Consider the following 22,664-nt stretch of genomic DNA (forward strand, 5'->3'; position numbering starts at 1 on the left):
TACAGCACTAACTTTCCACACAAGTTACAAGCAAGCTGTGCCTCCCTCCCCTGCCCTGGCCGCCTGCCCATCTGCTACCTTCCAGCATGCTGACGTGCATTGCGTCGTTGGCCTTCTTTGGGACACTGAGCATCACTTCCAGACCATCTTTGAGTTCCCCTTTGCCCTCCTCGCAGCAGGTCAGCAGCTCCTAAGAAGCAATGCAGAAACGCCCATAAACAAACTCTGACCAACGTGCTGGCTTTGTGTCTGGCTGTGGTACTTGGTACGTGAAACTGCTTCACTAACGGGGACAGGAGAAAGCTGAACTGCAGCAAACCCCACTGCGGATGCTCACACATAGGGGGGGATCAAACAGGATTGACTATAAACCGAGACAAAGCAAGGTGCTCTCAAGTGAGACTGAGCATTTGGAAGATTTCTGGGGACTTTTGCTCATGCTGCAGCCACCACTCTGTCCAGCTGTGCCAAGTGGGTGGCAGGATCCCTGCCTGATCCTGCAGTGCTGGTGAGCACTGCAGGGCAGGGAGGGCCCTTCAGGAAGGATTCACCTGAGGAGAGACCAAAGGGGTGCTTTAGCCTTCCCACCAGCAGATAGGTTATGCAGTGCAGGTATGCTGTGGTAAACTTGATACAAAGCACAGATTTGTCAACGTGTTGAACATAGCAAGTACCTTCTTAGTATAGCATATTCTTCTTTGGTATAGACTCAGAAAGCTTTATAGAGAAGTATCATATCAGGTCCTAGGTTTTCAGAGTCAGAATCTGTCTCTTCCCTTATCCCCCAGAATTTTTTCTTCTCTAGCTTAGTAGTTTTGAAGTGAACAGTAGCTGGTTAAGTTAGATCTAAAATTAACCTATGCAGAAGATACTTGAAAAGCCTGTAACCAATTTACAAAAACCAACAAAGTTTTTTTTTTTTAAATGGGAAATGTTAATGTTTCACTTGGAAGTCCTTGCTTTGTGTATGGAACTTTTCCCTGATTTTTCAAACACAAACATGTTAGCTCTCAAACAGAATCCAATGCCAATGAAGGAGTCTCGGTCAAGAGTCAGTGAAATTTCCCGAAATTCATTGCTACTATCATTGAAGCCTTTAATCAAAATAGTACATCACAAACTTAGCAAGAAGCAAAGTAAACAGTTCTGTCATCCCTTCAACTTTGCTTTCCCATTTGTTGCTTTTGAGGATGAAATTCACTTGGATGCAAAAAACAAGAAAACCAAAAATGAAAGCCAGTTGAAAAGTTTTTTTTTACTGGTTTGTTTGCTTTCGGTTTGATTTTTTTTTCTTTTTTTTATGTGAGTCTTTTCCTTTAAAACAGCCAACCTGATTTCACACTTTGTTGTCATGCCCAGGCCTGGGAAGTAGGAGCAGCAGCTCAGCAGCAGCTGCTGAGGGGTCATAAAGCAGCTTCCTTAAGCACAAGGTAAATCACTACACCTGGGAACTGCTCTGCATGAGCTGATTTGTGCAGCTCACTAAGGTACCTTCAGTAGGAGTTGATATTTTGTGATCCTCTGGACAGGCTTGATTAAATAAGAAGAGATGGAGTTGGCCAGACCATGTCTTTGCTGAATTTCCTAGAAGAGACAAAAACAACAGTCAGTCATGGAAAACTATTAACCCCCTGCCAGACAGAACCACCCATAACTAATTTTAGCTGTGGATCCCTGCATTTCTATGTTTAGTTTTAACTTTCTTTAAGCTCTCATGCTTAAAGTGTGGTTTCAGGGGCAATAAACTGCAGAGTCCCCCTAAGGCCACTTAAACTGCAGGGTCCCTCTGCAAGTCAAGCTAAGGCTCTGCTGAATAAAATTGCACAGGCTTAGATTTAAATATAACTTACCTGTCATGTCATCTGGTTTCCCCCAGCTATGAGGGCTGAAAGCAGAGTCTTAACATTCAATTAAAATGAAGTGACATTAAATTAAATTGCATGCATAGGGTGTAATTTAGCTGTCTAAACATAGGCATCTCCTACCATCTGAGAGCCCTGGGGTAGCTGAAATATCCCCATGTGAGTAACAGGTCTGACACAGTGCTGACAGACCCATGCTATTCTGAGGTGGCACCTGGGACCCAGGAGATACCTTTATGATATCTGTGACAGCACTGAGTACTTTCACTTTCTGAATCTTAACCAAAATGTCTGGGTTGATCAGTGTGATGGGCTCATGAATTTCTGCAGACATTACAGACAGGCGCTTGGTGAGGTCTGCAAAGGGCCCAGCTACCTCCCTCCAACAGGTTCTAGGGTGAGTTAGGAGCTCCTGAAAATCCTACAGGACCCTAATGCACATATTTAGCCATCTAAAAGACCTCAAACTCATTCCTTACAGAGGCAGATTTTCTGCTGAAATAGAAGAGGTTGGAAACCCTTCTGTCTCCACCAAGCCCTGGGCATACCTCCCCTTGCTCCTGGATATCAGGAAATCTGCAGTTCCTAAGGGAGCAGATGAGAAAGGGGAATGGGACTTAGCTGCTGGAGGGTAAATTTGAGACTGTAAAGGGAAGAAGTTACAGAAAGTGAAGGGGAAAGAGCTGTCAAGAACAGAGATTTTCTTTCTGTATACAGTCTGATTTTCTGCTGAGTACTAGGGAGGTTACTGCTTCTTTTTAGCTCCAATGTTTATCTGTATGATGGGACACAAAAATGTCCACTTTTCACACCACGTTCCTTTTTCTTTTAATTAGACGAATTTTTTCTTAAAAATATCTCTGGTGCCATGAACAAGACTCAAAAGGGAAGGGGCTCTGTTTGGGGGTTAATGGAGTTTGCATGAAGCTGAGTCATGGCTGGCTTCACACAGGAACTGAGCCTGCAGAGCACATGGCCAGGACTCAACCCATAACTGCAGGAGCCAGCAAGACCTCAGCCACGTCTGTGAACTTCCTGGAGCTGGCAAAGTACACTTGTTTTTGTAGGATCCAAGTAACCAAGTTAGCACTACTCCTTCCTCACAGCTCTCCCTCTGAACAGGCAGGCCATCTCTCAGCAAGATGCCTCCCCTTTGGGCATTCCTTGCTCTGCCAGGATGCTCCCTGGTCAGACTGTGTGGAGACAGTGGAGTGACATTTGTCCCTGCTGCAGCAACAGCACTGCTACATGGCAATCAGACAAGTACACTGCTGGGAAGGGACATTCTCCCTGCAGCTCCTCCCTCTGGTCCCTGAAGCGTGGGAGTAAGAAGGCAGCCTGCTGGAGTGTGTCTTGGGTTGGCTTTGTAACAGCTGGAGAGATCTGGACTCACTGTGAGTGGAGATGGAAGTGAGAAAGGTCTGTGCAGGGCAGAGCCCAACAGGGCAGACATGTCTCACACACCTCTGGGAACAGGGAGCACAGAGGTGTCTGAGCTTTGCAGCAGCTGGCAGGTTTCAGAAACAAGCTGATCACAAGCTCTGTGCTCTCTACTTTGCCCTGCTTCTTGTTTAAAGCAAACTTGTCTCACGTTATAGTCCATCGCCACCAGACACAATTTTAGTTGTTCCTTGGGTGGTAAAGTGTTCCAAGGGCCTGGAAGAAATGAAGATATTTGACAGGCACTGCGTGCTGGCAGTTGTGTATTGCAAACCAGATGAGCTACAGAGCAGGATCAACATGGAGTCTTGAGGCAATGACAGAATCCCAGACAAGCGCCAAAAATATCCTCTGCATAGGATAGCACAGGACCCTCAGAAGTCCTTGGATGGGCAGTATGGAGACAGGAACACTTAAATACAATGTCATACCATCAGGACTGCTGAATTTGCCATGAAGCAGTGACAGTGCCTAGATTTTGTATCAAACATCGAAAGAGATTCACAAATTTAGATGTCATCTAATTGTGCACAGTTGGTTGGTAGGAGGACAAATTGCATCCTGAACTGGATGTACAGACCAAAGACTTGCTAAATAGACTGCTTCAACACCAAAACTCTCATGAGACATTTAGGTTTTGTGATGCATGACACAAATCTGATGAGCAATTTCAGAAAAAATATTAGTAAGCAGAAGAGGAGGCTCTGGTTGTGCTTCTGCTCATTTCCTAAGGGACACTCCAGATCAGTGGAGAAACTATTCAAGAACCACCACCCATGCAGAAACACAGTGCTCTGCAGTGCTACCAAAGTCAAGCAGCTTTACCATGTTCCTTGCTGGTCATGCAAGTCAAAAGTGCCCTGGGGCTTCTTGAATATCAAAACTCATCTTTTCCAAGATCTAAAGCAAAAAAATGTTTAAAATAGCAGAAGCATGTAGGTGACTGAATCAAACTCTTCTCGAGGACCAAAGCTTGCTTAAATAATATACACTAAAATCAACTTGATCACCTCAATAACACGTTGATTTCCACCAATTTGAGAGCTAATATATGTTGTCAATAAAAAAAAAAAAAAACCAACCTTGCTAGCCTGAAGTTTATAGTATTACAAATATTTTAAAAACGCTAAACATGGTAGGCATCATTTATCTTTGAAACTACTGAATAAAGTTTTAAGAAATTCTCAGATAATGAACAAGACCGATACAAAAAGCAAAAGACCCACATTAATGCTTACTGCACTTATATCAGAATAAGCACGTTAGTTTAATTCCCTATGCAATTTCCAGCTAATATATCCATACCAACAACTTCTGAATTTTATAAAGAGAGAATGATCTGTAGGGAGGGAATACAGTAGTCTTTATCCTTCATTGAAGAACTAGGCAAATTTCATAATTGAGCGTCTGAGCATAGTTTTCCTCCTGTCTCAGCTGGTCTAGTAAAAGAAACTGCTTTTTATCTACATACATGGCTTCACTTACACCCTTAGAACATCCCACCTCTCAGAGCAACACTAGTAGTTCATGGTTTCCAGTAAGACATGTCACTTATCTTTGCTCCTTCTCCTAATTAGCTAATCCTTGCAGCTGAGCCCTGAAGCTGTAAGTTTTCCATGGTTCAAACAGGTCACTGGGACTGCTGGTTTTCAACTCAAAGGTGTCTTTCTATGACAGTTTATGCCATTTGAGGGGTTGTACACTTGTGATCTTCAAGCAAACTTCTTACCAAGGGTGTTATTCTAAATAACTCACTCTCATCATCAGGGTGTTTTGAGAAATTCCAAGTTCTGTCTCGAAGAAAAGAACCAGCCATTTCCCCTTTATTCCTTGTACCAGACTGTCCTGTGCTGTCACTGAAACACTGCCTCTCCAAGATCAAGATAAGAAGGATCTACAGGTACTTTGCATTACTTTAGTCACTCAGATTGGGTGATTTCTTGGGGATTTTTTGGGGGCATCTTTTTGCACAGGCATCACTGGGTATAGTCCAGGACCAGTAGAAGGCAAACATCTGCCCTTGCAGAACAGCAGATGCTGACACATAAACATTCACTACTAAGCAGCATCAGTGAGGTTTCCAGCCTCAATATAGAGAGCTGGAGTGGAAAAGCTTAGCAGAGAAAACACTTTTAACTTGTGCAAACAGCACTGATGGACACCTGGGGCAGCTCACAACCCTTCACGAGTCACCGACCTTTAAAAACCATTCAACAGGCTCAAGCGCCACCTCCTGGAAAGTTCCTTGCAGTTCCATTCTACTTTTGGACCATTTGGTAACAAGGCAAAATATGAGACAAATGAAAAAGTTGTTCATCACTTTTCTTCTGGCTCTTTTGAGACCTTTCACTGTCGAGTGTGACTGAAATGCTACAACCACTGGCACATACAAACCCCAGAGGAGCTGATTTATGTCAGCTGCCAACAACATCACAGCTTGGATCCTGCTGAGTGGTTACATTTGCAAACAGATTTTTAACGCTTTGGAAAAGAGGTCTTAGGACTTTTTTTTTTTTCTTTTTTGCAGAGAGGCAACTAATTAAAACTGTAAGGTAGCAGACAAGTCTGGCAAAATGGATGAGGTTCCAAAAATAAGAGGAAGAGTTTGAAGGTATTCAAAAAGTCTAATATTTTTCTCAGCCTACAAAATTGGGATTGGAGCCTAAAAATGTTTCTCACCAGGTGTAGTTCTTGTTAGGGACATAGTCTAATTGCAGTCAATGCAGTTTCTTACCAGTATGATGAAATAAATCTAATAGGCTGGTAAAATTTTCTGAACAGGAAGAAAGGATCTTGTTTTGGACTGAGGGGTTTCAGGTCATAAAATATAATAGAATCTGCCTTACCACTAAACCCACAAACAGAGAGTACATCTAAACCAGATTTTTAGAAAGGATTTAGTCTGAAAAATACATGAAAGTTCCCATAAGAATGTGTGTCTCCATTCAAAACACCTTGCCACACTGATGAAGATCACACATCACACCACAGCCTATCAGTTTTCAGAGCATGTGATATTTGCAGTGGAATGAAAACCCCAAATGCCAAGGCACAGAAATGAACCCATTGCTCAGATGTAAAGGAGGTGTTTCAGCTGCACTAGGTGTATGGAAGGAAAATGGCAATGGCTGCTTACATCAAAGAAAGTCCCTGCATGTTCCAGGATGAGCTGGCTGGAGTCAGGCTTGTTTTTGCAGTAGGTGACATACATCTGAAATTTATCTGCCTGTGAAAACAAACATCGAGGGGAAAGCAAGATAAGATATTTCTCTGCTCCTGCAGTCTTTTATTAAAGCTTATCAGGATAAATAAAGGTGATAACACCCTCCCACACACCCACTCCCCACCATGGAACACAAGAATTGTAAAATATTAAGAACAAAGGACTTTAAAGTTCATACCTTACCTGAGCAGTTCTGAGGGCTATGAGAGGACAAGTATCACAGGGAGAAGGCCTAAAACTTTAATCCAGATATAAAGTAATTTCTAAGAGCTCTAATGATGTTACACAGATTGTATCCAAGAGTCTGCAGGTCTGAAGCGTTGACTCTATGACCTACTCGAAGATAAAGCCAGTGTAGAAACCCTAGGCAAGAGACTCACCTAGCTTAAACTAGCTTGAGGCAATATTTTTTACTTGAAAACTGTGACACCTGGCCTAGACTTGCCTTTCCTACCTTGGCTCACACTTAAATGGCACAAATTTTACATTGTGCTCAGAGTGTTTTGCATTTTATTTCCTAATTTATCTAATTTTAAGAGGAAATAAAAAGCATCTGTGCACTCCCACCTCATATTGCTGTACTCTGGCCTCAAGAAGAGGCAGGTAAATGAAACAGGACGATGGCTTTCTTTTATTACTATTGTATTTTTTTATTCCAGGTATCTAAACAATAGGACCATGCAGTTGGGCAGGCAGCTTTGTATGTATGTCTGTAACCAATACACACAGCTCTGGACATTTACTGTTGCTGAGATGATGCTGTAGTATCTTAAAAGTACCATGAAGATTTTGCACAGAATGATGCACATTTTACATATAAATCCATCCATTTTTCCTAAATATATAACCTTTTCTTTGTAAACAATATTTCTCAATCCATTTAATCAACACTTGTGACATGTTTTTAAATTAAAAGCCCATATGAAATCATCCAAACATGCTCATTTTTTGATAAGTGAAATTATTCCATCATTACTCTTAAAACACTAATTCCTAGCTTTGAAATATGAACAAACCATCAGAGTAAACACAAAGATGGTTGCCTTGACTGTTAAATATTTCGAAAAGAGAACAGCTTTCATACAGATAAATCACTGTAGCCAATTCCCAGAGCTTCCTACGCCCACAGAGATTCTTAGCACCAAGATTTCAAAGTCCTATTGGAAATCATCCTGGCATTGGGTAATGGAATGAGAGAGCACGGTGGCTCAGAAATTTGACACTAATTTCTGGAGAAAAATGCTGATAAAATATGTTATTCATGCCTTTGTAAAGTTCTTATGGCATGACTAAAATTCTTTAGGGAAGGTATGTTAAGATTTTTAACGTCTGTCCTCCCAGGGCCTTTCACAGGGAAATGAATGTCACCCCTAAACACAGGTTTGGTTTGATCAGTTCCTGTTAAACAGAAATCAGCAGAGACAGAAGCTGTGCTGGTCAGTGCAGGACAAGGAGAGAGGCTTTGAAAGCCTTCCCACTATTCAGGAGAAGAGTTATGGGAGGAACCTTTCACCCAGAGACAGGAGAAGGACAAAGCAGCTGTAGTTCCAAACTAGCTCTCTATCTCACTTATCACTAAGGACATAACCCTTGCACCTATTCCCAGCTTGTTTCCATCTGTGCTGGAGGAATTAATGTGAATATATAATGAGAAGAAGCAGTCTCATTACCCAGGTGACAAAGCAGTGGCCCACGTCCTCAGGCAGTTGTTCATATTTCTCTAGCTCTTTTAGAAAAATGCTGAAAGAGGAAGATACCAATGTAAATTAGTTACACTCAAATACCCAGGAGATGCAGAATGACCAGTGAGTTAATCAGTACTAATGATCAATACTTGTATCTTGATTGAGGCTAATCAAGCATCCTGCCAGTGGAAAAAGTGTCTCTTGCCAAGGTATGCTTTGGATTTTGAGTACAGTCATGGCTGACTCCTCTAAAAAGGAAAAGATGGCAATCCTTAGTAGATAGTCAGTGTTTCCAGGACTGCAAAGTGATAATCGAGAATGTAAATCCTCAAAAAGTTGTTGTGTCGTGGTTCAGGGGAGGAACAAAAAGAGAAGCTCAAAGCTGCCAGCTCTCCATCACTGAACTCAGCGCACTGGATAAAGGACAATAATTTGAAAAAACTCAGCATTTCTTAGGTAAGTAGTGAACTCCCAAAATACAAATTTTTTAAATCAACTTTCACCCACCAACTTGTACCACAAGTGACATCTCTGTTCGCAGAGGTATCCTGTGACTTCAGTATTATTAATCAGCTGAAGGCAAAGTTTAATCTAAGTTGCAAATCATTTTTGCAAAAGAGACAAAACAAGAAATCCAACATTATTTTACAAATCTGGATGAATTACTTTACACTCCTGCATGCATTGTACTGTAGGTATTCTCAGCAGACATCACAGAGACGCACAGGTGCCTACCTATGCCTTTGGTTTCCTTAGCCATTAAACATTAACAGAACTGTCAGGAAAACCTACTTGTTATGAAAGTCATATATCTCCTGAATATTGCCAAAGATGATGTGTTCTTTATTGAGGATCCCAGCTGGTATTTCTTCCACTCCACTTGTCATTTCCCAAAGGTAAGTCTGGAAGGCAACAGAAATTCTTAGTTTTGTGAATAAATGCAGTGAAAAAAATAGATCTCCCTGGTTTATTGCCAAGGGCAGAGGCTGACAAGGGAACTATGTACTTTGAGATTAAACAAACAAGCTAAGAAAACCCAAATTTTCCAGTGTTACAGAAAGGTCTGCAGAGATATTCAGAGTGCTGACACTTAGAAGTTGTCTGAGGAAAAAGCAGAAACAAGTCAACACCACCAGTCTTTGCTGTCCACCTGATGGTGTCCAAATACTGCAGGCAGAAACAGCTGAAAGATAAGCCAGATTTGCCACTTCAGGATCCTTAGATACATAAAAATCTCTTTCTGACTGCAGGAATGTGAAAGCTGAAAGATTTCACTGAAATATACTCATTTATTTGCCTTGAATATCACTGATCCTTTCAGGAACACCCTGCTGTACAGCTAGGCAAGGTATTTGACTGTGCAAATCCAGACGGTTCTCTAGCATGAGAGTATTCAAAGGAATAGATTTTAATTCTTACAAAAATGCTCCAGGAATCCATTAAAACAAACAAACAAAAAAACCAACAAGCTTGGCCAATCAAGGCACACTCAGGTATCCTTGGAGGTGCAGACACAGCCAAGAGTGGAGAGAACAGGGCAGAGTCCTGACAGTGGGAGAAAAACTCCTCCTGCTGCCCACTCATCTTCCACCCCCAGCAGGACATGGCTGTGCAGCAAACCACCAATGGTGGTACCTTCACACACAATCCTGCCAAATTAGCCCGTGCAGTAAAGTGAAAATCACCACTGGAAAAGATAACATGTGCTCCCAGGGAATACTGGAGACTTCCCAGGCTGACACTTACCTCTAAGCATTCATGTAAATCCCTGACATACGCTTTTTCTGTCTGAAGCAGCTCAGCCATAATGAATCTGAAAAAAAATAAAGTATTTTAGGTGTTTGGGGCATTATAAGCATTTGTGATGTGAACAGAAAAGAAAAACATCCCCCTGTTGTCTTAGTAAATACAGGCATTTCCACCCTAGACCTTCCTCTACCTTACTTTGCACCTTTCAGCTCCACGACTGAAAAAACACTTCATACCCCAGTCTCTTGCAGGGCTTTTATTTTCTAAATATTTTTTCTGCATAAAATCTTATTAAGTTGTATTTCTGCAGCCCCAAGCTGGGATTTACTATCTATGTGTCCATCCTTAATAACCAACCAATTCTCAAAATATTTTTTCCCCCAGGAGTAAGGACCTGAGATTCACCAAAAATGCTTGCATCTTTGATGATAGTCATTGTAAGTCACCCCAAAACTTCACCTTCGGTGGCAATACAGATGGATTTTGGGAGACACCACTACTTTGAAGGCTCTTCAAGAGATTGGTACCTGACCAGAAAAAAACCAAATGCTGGGAAACCCATCAGTGGCATCTGTAGTGCCTGAGGGTGGGCACCTCAAAGTTGAAATGCCCAGTTAACTCCTGTTAACTCCCCTAGTTGTCACTCAAGTTAAAATAATACTTAGACATCTAAAGATGCTTTTTATTTTTCCTGTTTATTTTACTTTTTACATACAGCCAAAAAGATATCGGGGTTAATCCAAGTGCTTGACTCAGTGCTTTCCCTTTCCAAAAGTAACTACTGATTAAACCCAAAAGAAATTCAACTCTATATCTTCTGAAATTCTCTAACCTGCAAGTAACAACTTCCACCCTACATCTCCAGACTTATCTCAATAGTTCTGTAACTGGAAGGAATTACAGGACTGTCACTTCTGGTCATGCAAATATTGTGGAATCACTCTTTATCAGGTAATGTGCCCTGGCAGGCTGTGAGCATTTGGGACGTACTCTTTCTTTCTGGCCGACTTCCTTTTTTCTTCATTGACTTCATGATTTGCATCTCTCAGCTTTACCTCCCGGTCTGAAAGACTTGCTGGAATAATATCTAGTTCTAGGTCTTTGTTATCCTTGGGGGAAAAAAAAAAAAAGTACATATTTTAAATTCATTGCAATCTTACTGTTGAACAAAGTGCAGCATGTTCATGAGATCAAGTGGGTAAGAAGGGACAAAAGTAAGATAATCTCAAAAAGAAGGAAATTCCGACAGAAGTAGAACTACAGTGAGAAGGAAAAGAAGGTGAGAGAGACATCTTAAAAAATGTCAGATATGATATTCAATGTAGTCTTCACTGTTACTCCTATCTAGCAATAGGTATTGATGAAAAATGTCTAAATTTTACCTCACTCTTTCATAGCAAAATTAGTTGCCCCTTGTTGGACTTCATAAATAATAGCCTGATAAAGTACAGAACCTTTCAGAGACAATGTCAACTTTCAATGGCCATTTACCATGGAAATAGCTTTCTGGGCTGTGGTAGGTAACACTGTGTAAACCACAGACCCTACAAGGAACAGCACAATTAAAGTATCTGAGGGTATGAGGGAATTTTTTCCTCTTTCTGATATTTAATTTCAAATAATTGTTTTCTGAAAGGGTTTTAAGTGTTTCTGCTTCTGGTACTCCCCCTTAATACTATGGGCAGGGAACAGCAAGAGGTTCTGTTTTTTGGTTCTCTTGTGTGCTCTATGTCACGCAAAATAACTCAGAGGTGAGGCTGAGGATCAAATTTTTACGTTAGTTTGGGGATGAGAGAATGGAAACTTACAGGCAAAATTTGAGTTTAACTCAAAATAATGGTGTGGGATTTATGGTTTATACTAAAATTAACATAGACTTTTATTCAAATATGTTTCCTCCTCCTTCCCAAGAGCCGTATGGTCTCCTGGAAAATAGTGAAAACATTTGTTTAGAAAGTCTTTCTGATCTTCATCTGCCTCCTCCTCATATCATTGATCTGCCACAGCAAGAAGTTTTCTCTTCAGGAGCAGTTCTGAGCTTGGCTGGGTAGGGTGGCTGAGCTTTAAGTGTTTCTGATGGGTACATGAAAACCTGCAGCATTCATACCATAGCCTGCACCTTCCTCTGTGACTTTCAGCTTTGGTATAAAATCCCAGCAGGACATGGTCTTACTGTACCTCTGTATTGATTCCAAGGGCTTTTTCCAGGGAGTAGCGGTATTTCCCCATCCTGAGAGAGAAGTCTCGGTAGCGTTTGTCAACGGTGGTGACCCACTTCCTAATTTCAGTGGCGTGTATATGTCCTTTTTCTACAAAGCTGTCGGCTAGCTGGATGAGGAGCTTCACTTTCTCCTTTGTTTGCTGCCCAAAATAAGGTCCTTGGTTATGTTGAATTATTTCCTTTGCTTTCAATTTACACAGCAATCAAAAGCAGCTCACAATTTTTTTATACATCATTAAAGCGTGTCTGTGCTTCATCTTATACAGAATCAGGCACTTAAAACTTTACCCAGTAAAACTTGAATGACATTTTTATAAGGACACTTAAAAAGCTGCAGAAGATAGAAAAAGTCAAGATTTTGGAATCACGCACACACAAACACACAAGGAGAACATGTTGGAGGTTAGACATGCCTCCTTCCCATAATAAAAAGCTTATTTTTTTGTGAACCTTGGAGCAGAAGATAGGATTGAAAAAACATGCCTCATAAAATACACCACGTTACTCTTAGTCTATATTCCTGGGTCGTTCTGCAGACCTGTGTAGGCAGGTCATTCATACACTTCTTAGCCCAGGAAGTGATTTGGAGTGAGTACTATGCTGTTTCAAAACCAAACAGAATTTAAATCCAAATTCATGATCTTCTATAAAAAACTCCATCAGTGCTTTAGTTCCAGTTAGAACATTACCAACTAAAGGATGCCTGAACTCCAAAAGATTCATTGAGCCCCCAAACCTTCCAGAGGTCTTTTCTGTTCCACTTAGGTTCTGAATGTCCCCTAGTTACGATGATTTCCCATGTTGAGGAACTTCATGCAAAACTGGCACAAAGAACCTAGTTATAAACTTAAGCTCTGATTCCAAATCTATCCCAGGAAGAGAGGTACTGGCAAATTTCCTTTCAGAGATGGGGAGGACTTTTCACCATGCCTAAAGACATGCTGTCAGGTACTTGACATCAGTGATTTGGCCACAAATGCATGTCAGACCAGAAATATCTAGCAGATTTCAAATCCAAAATAAACTCAAGAAATTTCACTACCATAATAAATTAACAGCTGAATCAGAGGTCATCCTAACAAACTGAGTGTCTAATCAAGGGTAGGTATGGAGATGTAAAAATCTGATTTCCTGTAATTTTTAAAGCATTTTTCATTCCCCAAGGCTACTGATGTTTTTGCATTCCAAATAATTGGTTTGGCCAGAAAGTTATTTGGATCAGGAAGGCTTTCAGTTACAGCTTAATTTGAGTATAACATCCGTCTGGGAATGACATGCATTTACCAGATTGCACATGGCAGTGAAAATGTCCTGGGTCAGCAGTGGGAAAGTGATTTATGAGAGCCCTAGGGAACAAGACTAGATGTGTCACTGTAAGGAACAGCCAGTAATGGTTAATAGGAACAAGATATAAAACTCAATCTGAGGCTAAGTCGAAAGCTGAAATAGTTTGGATGAATGTGGATTATTCTGATAAAAATGAAATTATGGAATTTATGAACTGGAATATAATTTCAGGTGGACTAATTATGGGTGGTAAGAGTTCAGAAGTAGTTAAAGAGTGTCGTACATGTCCCGTCTGATAAAATTAACTTCCATCCGCTGCTAGTTATCTCACACTTTCAGAAACATGCAAGCTAAGCAAAAAGAAGGAGACAAGAACACCACAAAGACTGTGAATCAAACCCATGCAAGCATGGACAGCCTAATGAGGAGTTTAAGGATTACAGAAGATCAATTTCAGGACACAGTGAAATGCAGCTACATAATACCAAAGCCAGGGTCTTCCTGCAGTCCAACTTTGCAATTTACATCCTTATCAGTGACTGTTAATACCCAGTGGATTCACTGTCTACGAATTACCTATGGTTTGAATTAATTTGCCTGAAGCAGATCCAATCACCATTCCTCTGTAAACCCCACCAGATTTCCCAGAATTGCTCCACATAAATGAATAGATTCTTAGTAATGCAGTTTTCTATTCAAAAACGTTCACCCCATCTATTTATAGTACTTTGTTGGGATCAGCAGATTATTTCTAATGAGATAAATGATCATCTGTGATTAACACAGCTGGAACTGGAGAAGCAAATTGTAGTCCTAATGACAGAAGAAAGAGGCCAGGAATCCAACATGACCTTGAATGTGTTCAGAACAATTATGTACTTCATACCATTCTGGAATGATTGTCTGATGGCGGAATTAGGGTATGTCTCATTAGGTTGCTCTGTATACAAAGGAACTTTCTCTTCCTTATGATCAGAATAAAAATTCTCTGTAACCAGCACAGTCCAAGGTGGAAAAAACACTCCTTTTAATGTCTATGTCTTACTAAAAATGGAAGATCACAGTTCTCAAAACACATTTATCTTCTGGGCTGGGAATGTTAGAAGGCAAATATAAAATATAGAGAATATTACTAGAGATTTGAGGCACTGAAACAGAACAATAAGTATAGGCTAAAGCAGATGGCATAACTAGAATAAAATCACTTTTTACCTTGGCAGGTACTCTGAATTCCCCATATTCCTTCAGGAGTTCCTGAGTTTCTTCTGCTGATTCCCCAGTGGAGTTATGAGTAGAGAGGTAATATTCGCCTGTTTCTTGGATCCAGTCTAAGGCCTGCGAACATCAAAAACAACCAAAGGAAAAACAAAACAAATAGTCTTTGTATTTCAAGAACTAATCCTCTGGCAAAAAACAAACCCCAAACCTGCCAAATAAAGGATACCAAACCCATTGGGACTTTATACTGTGTATACTAAAACACTTTCTAGGACTGTGCAAAAAGAAAAAAGTAATGAAAGCAAGTGGGAAAGGATACATGAAGGTACTCTGTGTTTTCTTGGACAAAAGAGAGTGTAGGGAATTCTACCTATAGACAGATAAATCTTCACACACATAGTTTTCTCATTCAGTAATAGCTCCATAAAACAAGTTTGCTCTTATATTTATTTTCAAAAAAATGAACAAATACAGAAATTAATCTGAGGTAACAAAAATACTGAGTTTCGTTGTTGAGTTTTGGAATTGTGTTTAGTTGGGTTTTTTTTTGTTTGTTTGTTTTTAATCTCTATTTGTCATGTTTTCAAAAGTTACAGTCTTTAAATATGTTTAAATACATCTTGAGATTGCAACAGAAACCCCACACAGAGGCACTACACAAATACAGGACATATTTACACACTGCCAGGAGAGAAAGGCAAAGGGGGGTTTTTTACACTACCTGCTTGGCGCTGCGCTCAAAGACAACATATTGTTGGCACTGATCTAATCGTCGCTTCTTCAGGGTCCAGAAGTGAAGGACCCGGTTCTCCCTCTGCAATAGCTCGCTCAGAATGGCTGTAGAGCAAAGGAAAACATCTGCATGACTAGTGATTCTTTGAGTGCATACAGAAATAAGCCATAAAAAGCTGAATTTAATCACTCTGCCTGGACCACACGCCTGAGAGCAAGAGTGCCCAATATTGTACTTCCTAAAAACAAGCATTGATTCAAAGGGGCTGCTTTAAAACCAAACCAAACTAACTAAACACTCAAAAAAACACCACAAAGAAAATATAGTTGCAGGATTATCTGGTAAAGGAAAAGATGCTAAAATAGAGTTTGGGATTTACTCCAGTAAATACAGAAGGTTATATGATTTCTAATCCTTTTGTTCTCTTCTGTTACTTATTTCAAGAGTCAGTTTGACATAGGAGAAATTGTTCTTTTACTGCCTCATCTGTTGCTCTGGCCAGAGGTTACTCAGCACTTGGCACCAAATCCCGTTCTGCCATTAGAGCTCTGGTCATTCCTGAATTTAATTCAGACCTGAGCTGCTTCTTTGACACACCTGGTAAGATTCCTTTACAGCTGTGCTGCCTGGAGACCCTCTGTGTGCTCCCCATTCAGCTACTCTTGGGCTGTGATTTTGGGCTGAGGTCTGGTACTGGTCCTCTAAACTGCTTTCTGTGTGGTGGGGATGGGACAGACATCCATATTTAGGAGGAGTCTTGCAGGAGACCTGCTACTCCTTTGAGTATAGAACACACGTGCTCTCCTTCAAAACCCCTTCAAAAGCGCGCAGATAGACTGTATACACTTGATAAATGGGTGTAGTTTAACTCTTGCAATATATCGTGGGTATAACCGAAAAGACAACATGAAGAGAGTGCAAGAGATTTACACTATATGGCTAACACAAGCCTTACTTAAACTTGAGTTTTTCTGTTTAAACTGAGCTGAGCCATGTGTCATCCGTGGCTGTGGATGGAGCTCAGGTGAGGCAGCCCCTGTCCCAGTCCCACAGCAGAGCAGTCCCCACAGGGGGCTCGGGCACAGGCAGCCTGGGCAGCATCTGCACTCTGGTCTATTCACACACTGAGGCAGGTTCTCAACCCCTTATGGTGACTCAGGGTCATTTACAGCACCTCTTATTAACCTCTCCCACGCTAAGACCTTTCTGAATGTATTTATATTTACTGCTTATTTATCAACAGAGGTGGCAAACAGATTTGGATGTATCCCTCCGCATGTGCAAGTGTGACACTAGCTCTGGTAAAAAAAATTGTAATACTGAAGTTAATTACAAAACCTAGCCTAGACCCTGCTGAGGACATTGGGAACTTGGTCTGAGTGACAAAGTCAACTTGGAGCTTGTCGTAGATGCTCTAGATCAGCTCTCTGCATCCACAGTTTATTCCGAATAAAACTAATTTTGACTCTGTATTAATAACTTCATGTTGGAAGCACAATAAATATCCTCATAGATGGTGCTTCTATTTTGATCTGAAGCGTCCACCTCAAACAATTTCTGTGCATAGAGTCACCAGGCACAAGAACTACATATTTGGCTTAGAAACGGAGTAGTAGACAAGCTGATTTTTACATAAGTGAATCACTGCAAACAAGCTCAGCAAGGAACACTCACAAGCTCATATCAGGTGCACATTTAAGGTCTTGCTGAGTCAGGCCTTGATTAGCTTTCCCATGATTTTCAACTGTAAGGAACAAATGTCCATAATAATGCTAAGCATTTAACACAGCAGTGGGTGAAAGTTGAACAAAGTCATCTTGACATTGAAGGACTGGTATTGAGAGAAAGGAAAATAACCTCTTCAGTAGAACCAATTTCATCTTCTGTGTAAACCCAAAGTTCCTATCCCTCCCACGTATGTAATGACTGCACTGCTTTTAACCTGTAGCTTTCTGCAGCTTGTAAGGAAGCCAATAATAATATCAAAAATAGTTTATTTCTACAGAATTATTTTGTTCATTCCTATCTGTACCTCACAGCATTTCTTGCCACAAATTAACAACTGATTAATTAAGCAGAAGAGTGGAAGAATTGCAAACATTTCAGATGTATCATCTGGTTGTAAATGCTGATCTTTTGGCCAAAGGAAAATAAGTGCAGGTGGGTACTTTTGCTGGTGATTGTTAGATGTAGTAGGACATCACAAAGAATTCCAGGGACAAAAAAATAGGAGATCCATCCTACAGACAAACAAGTTTGGGGTTCATCGTGCTCAGCAGCAACAGGATGCATCCAGACCACGTATTTGATATGTGCTTATTTGCTTATGCATGTTTAGATATTGAGGCAAAATAGTTTCTGATGATCTCAGCTAACACCCTACGTGATGGGAGCTGGTGGAGTGTTCCTTCCACAGACTCTTCTGACAAGAGAAGCCTGTGCTTCAAACACCTTTCCTTTTTCCCCCATCACCACCTGCAACAGCCAGCTTTGTGTAAGAACTCCCACCTGGCAGAGGAGGGATCCCTTCTAAAGGTGTCAGGCACAGGTACCATTTAGTGACAGCAGATGGCAAAACTTAGGGTGCCCTCTCAGCATGTGCACAGACTTTGGGATGAGCAGCAGCAGAGAGGGAAGCAAACAAAACCTTCAGTGCTGTCACTGCACCAATGCACCAACCTTTTACTTGCTGCTCGGGCCCTCTGGTATGGCTTGCTACTCCGGGCATGCTGACATTGTTCCTGTGGATGTACTTCAGGAATACCTCGGCGTTCCTTCGTGCCAGTGTACAGGCCTAAGGAAAACAGCCCCCCACCAAAAAGAATCAGTAAGGATGAGCAAAGAGAGCAAAAGGCACCCAAGGGACTTCTCTGCTTATTTTGCAGGGAGAAATTCTCTTTCATCTGGGAGGATGAGAACTTTAGCTAAGAGTCAATAAACTAACTAATAAACTAACAGCCTCATAAATGTATTACAACGTAAGTAATTTTCAACATAATGGCTCATTTTATATATTAAGTGAATTAATAATAAAATAACTGGTTGTAAAGAACTGGTCTCTCACACATTTTCAGTCTAACCAAACCTAACCCATCTCTCAAGGAAAGTACTAACTGTTTCAAAAAACTTACAGTCTAGAGACATAATTTCTTAAGCCTGGACTGCAAGCATAGTGTCACGTTGTGTATCAGCTTTAGTGGAAGGCTGGCTGACAGTTCACTTGTCAGCCTGTCAGCTGTACAGTTCTTACAAAGCAGCACCTGGAAGGTTGGAAGAAATCTCTGTCTCTGTCCTGGTGCTGCCTTACAGAGAGACAATTGCTTCAGTTGCTATTAGTTCTTCAGTTATTGGCTTGGAGGACACAATTTGAAATGCTGGATGGTTTGTACAAGACAACATCAAAATGATGTGTAATAGCTGCAATTTATAATGCAATTTTGAGAATTCTAACTTTGAACCAGCACAGCAACAAACATTCTGCAAGTGCAATGTAAATATCACCTAAATAGTCCTGGTGACATCTCTCTGAAATACGCATTGATGATAATGCTTATTACCCCTGCTAGAACAAAGTAAAACTGGCCTGGGATTTGTACAGCCAGCCAGCAGCTGAACTGGAATTACACCTCAGAACCTCCTCTCAAGTTTACCTGCTCTAACACTTCTCTAAACTGTCTACTTAATGGAGAGTTTTCCCGATTTATCAGAGAACTAAAACAAGACCTTGAGAAAAGCCTCCTTCTGTTCCAGATGTTTGCTGATCAGAGGGATGACATGGTCTATCTCAGCTGCTGGTCCAAGTTTATCTCGACCTCCACACCAGTCTTCATCCCGTCTGTATTCTTGCTCCAAACTCTCTAATACACTGCACACCTGAAATATACCCAGAGCACAGCAATTCAGTTCTCTACAATCATAAACACAAGGAGCATATCCAGTAAAAGTCTGTGACCAATGACATTTCAAATCTAAATGTTTTGTGCTAATGGGTCACAGCATGGGGATACCTTGGTGTAAAACAGGCCCTGCACAGAATGATTTAGCAGTTCTTCTCACCCATAGGGATCTCTACTGTTTGGGATAAAATTTTTCTGGTTTAAGGCTGATAAATCATTCTTCTCTTCTAATGGATAATGGGGGGGAAGTACAAAAGGTTGAATCAAGGTAGGGATCAGTCCAGCCCCAATGGATCCTTCAGGAAACAATCCCTATTATAGAAGAGTGCTTTAGATGTGTTTAAATCCTACCTAAGTCAAGGGACTTAGCACATACTTAAAGAAAAACACATGCTTAAATACTTTCCTGAAGCTGGAACTAATTCTGTTTTCCTGCATGGTAGTTGCTCCCTATACAGCTTTTGTAAAGACTGATAGAAACCTATAGACATTCAACCAGTGTCACAATGCAGGTGGATCCAGGTGTTCCACTGTACAAGGCTCGCAAATGTATCTTCTATCTTCTATCTTGGTAGAATAGTTGGAATGAGGTAAATAAATCAACGCATCTCGGAAATCATGCAGTGGCCTCAGACAAAGCTGAGTGTGATGTGCCATGGATCCTGACAATACTCTCAGTGGCTCGTGGAGATACTGGAAAAACTGCCGAAGTTTTCCAGAACATTTGGAACTTTCCTCTTCTTTCCCAGAGGGCTCTTCCTACACACTCCCCTGCTGAGATGACTCAAAATCCAGTCAGTTGTTGCTAGGGATCCAGCTAACCCCGTTCATCCTTTTTAATGGCCCTACATGATTAAGAGCACAGTCTGGAGTCCAGCATCACCCACCAATCCAGAGAACATCAAAGTCTATTTTAAAATTGGTGAGTTAAGGTGAAATGATCAACTGATCCTGCTGCCAGGCTTGTGCACTATGCATTATGCAAGGACATTATGCATTTGGCAATCTGAAATCATTTTCCTTGGATGCAAACCAGCATTTGCTCTCAAAAATTTATTGGAGAGCAAGTACCCCATGTGTTATTTAGGCACAGAAAAGCATTTGCATTTTACTTCTTGAAAACCTTGACATTCTATTGGACTTTGGTGACTTAAAGTAAATGGACTGCCTGGGATCCACACTTTCCAGAAAGAATCACCCCTGCACATAGAAATACTATCTCTCTGTTGAGATGATGAGAGAAGTGAATGTAAAGTGAGCTGTCAGTGAAGTCAGAGAGAAACTGGGCTATTTGAAAACCAGGGCTTCACCACTTACATCAAGAACATAATATGCTTGGGGAAGACAGGCATGAAAAAGTTAGGCTGGATGTGACAGCCTCTTGACCCTTTTAGCTGTTTTTTCTAGATACTCAGAGAATTCAGGATCCAGTAAATCATTCAATCCACTGTCATCCAGTCAGAGAGCAGACCCTTAAGGACTGTGGATCACTTGTGCAGCCCAAGAGAGGATGACAGAGTACTCGCAGCAGTGAGCCTTAAATATTTGCTGGATAGACACAACTTATGAATGAAATGGTGGGCACTGCAGTGTATGTTTGTCTGTGACTTGGAAACAGGAAGAGAGATAAAACTGATAAATTAGTGGCTATGCATTCATTGTCCACCACATTTAACTCCCTAAAGCTTTAATGAATCCCTCAATGGTTTTCATTTCTCACAAAGCTCCATCAGCAGTAATTCATTTTGATCTCGAATGGCATCAGGGAATGTAAATCTGTTTGAAACTCTTCAGAGTGAAAGAAATTCTTTATGAGGATTTAATTCATCCTAATCTTAAAAACACATTAAACAAATGATACCAAAAAGTGGCCCAAGGATCATCAGCAGCCTTGATGTTAAAGAGAAACAAGCTCTTTCCCTAATAACATATTTAGTTGTGTTAAAAACCTCACCAAGCCTGGTTCTCTAATTGAGGAACTAACTGTGAGATGATAATAACAACAGAAAATGTCATGGCAATCACTGCTGCCCTTTGTGTAAAACCACAGGTTCCTGCAATGTCCATGCTAACACCAGCTGCCTGACTGCAGTAAATTACATCAGGCAGGGCTATTGCAGTAGCCACACTGTGGCACTAATTCTCACTGACTACAGCAGAAATGGCACCTGCTTGTGCAAGAGATGAATAATCCCACCACACCAGCAGCCAACTGGAAGGTGTTTTAAAATTCATGAACACCTGGAATGTTACCATACTATTAACAGAGATAACATACAATGGGTTACTGCTGCAATTATCTGTGTTGCAGGTAGATTTAAGAGAAATCCTTTTGTATCTTGGCAGCTTTTCAGCATGGTGGTGTTTAACTACTAGTGAAAATGCTGGCTAGTACTGCTCACAAAGTAACAACTGATAAAATGCAAGTGGTTCTCAAGGAAAAGCAGATTCATATTCCTCAAAATTAGGTCTGATATCATGAGAACTTAAAACAAAAATGGTAAGATTTCAAAAATTATTGCTGTTTGAAAGGGGAAAAAAATTGAAAAAAACCTCCAAAGAAACAACTTCAAGAATTACATTGCTTCACTAAAAATTTTAATATGAAAGTTACTACAAACCACTTTTTTTTTTCTTTTTCTGGGGGGTTGTGCTTTGTTTGGTTTGGGGTTTTTTTGGTTACAATACTTGTCAAAGAAAGAATTAAGACTAGTTCAGATACAGGTTTGCTATGGCCCATATATAACACTGCTCAGCTCACCTGCTCAGAGGTTTTATAGAAGGCCACTGAGGCATTGACAAGTTTGAGCCTGTCCTCCATCTTCAGCATCAGCTGCTGCCAGTGCAGGGCCACCTTCTCAGCGCACTCTCTGATAGCATCGGCATCGTAATGTCCAGCCTGGAGCAACACTTCGGCTTTCTGCTGGACCTGCAGGGCACTCTGGTGTGTCTTCTGTAAGGAAGTGGCATGAAAGAGGGACTGTGTATGAGGGGAGGAAAGAGAGGTCGTACAGATGTGCCAGATGTATGGTAGAAAGGTGAGGCGAGGCGTGAGCATGGAGATGCGAGAGAGCGAAATATTTTCAGAGAGTTACCTTCAGTTAACAGTTACTTTCTGCAAAGCATTTTAGTTTCAATTATTCACACACATTTGCAACACGATATTAGAGCTTGGAACACATAAGCACTGCTAAGATGGATTAGCTCCACTGGTCAGCAACCACTGTTTGGGCAACCCAGGGTGGGGTTCCTGGTGGGTCCATTTTGGCATCCCAGAACAGGCAGCTCTTGTGCTGAGCTCTCACCCAGCCTCAGCCCTGATTGCATCCCACACAGTCTGTAGATCCAAA

The 22,664-nt window shown here is 41.0% G+C and overlaps 1 protein-coding gene across 2 annotated transcripts in view; it reads right to left on the bottom strand.

Annotated features, from left to right (window-relative positions):
- KALRN (kalirin RhoGEF kinase) overlaps positions 1–22,664 on the bottom strand; it is a 498,966-nt gene that overhangs the window by 140,140 nt on the left and 336,162 nt on the right. For both annotated transcript variants that reach the window (XM_027885121.1, XM_027885122.1), the window contains exons 18-30: positions 22,076–22,294; positions 19,142–19,291; positions 18,098–18,212; positions 15,407–15,522; positions 14,680–14,802; positions 12,138–12,320; positions 10,950–11,068; positions 9,957–10,023; positions 9,003–9,112; positions 8,196–8,265; positions 6,439–6,528; positions 1,492–1,584; positions 79–190 (exon numbers count right to left, since the gene is read on the bottom strand). In XM_027885121.1, coding sequence (XP_027740922.1) covers positions 79–190; positions 1,492–1,584; positions 6,439–6,528; positions 8,196–8,265; positions 9,003–9,112; positions 9,957–10,023; positions 10,950–11,068; positions 12,138–12,320; positions 14,680–14,802; positions 15,407–15,522; positions 18,098–18,212; positions 19,142–19,291; positions 22,076–22,294 — 1,567 coding nt within the window. The remainder of the gene's footprint in view (positions 1–78; positions 191–1,491; positions 1,585–6,438; positions 6,529–8,195; positions 8,266–9,002; positions 9,113–9,956; positions 10,024–10,949; positions 11,069–12,137; positions 12,321–14,679; positions 14,803–15,406; positions 15,523–18,097; positions 18,213–19,141; positions 19,292–22,075; positions 22,295–22,664) is intronic.

The sequence above is a fragment of the Empidonax traillii genome, unplaced genomic scaffold (genome assembly GCF_003031625.1).
Source record: "Empidonax traillii isolate 1590-97213 ecotype Southwest subspecies unplaced genomic scaffold, ASM303162v1 scaffold161:size1573837, whole genome shotgun sequence".
Classification (NCBI taxonomy): domain Eukaryota; kingdom Metazoa; phylum Chordata; class Aves; order Passeriformes; family Tyrannidae; genus Empidonax; species Empidonax traillii.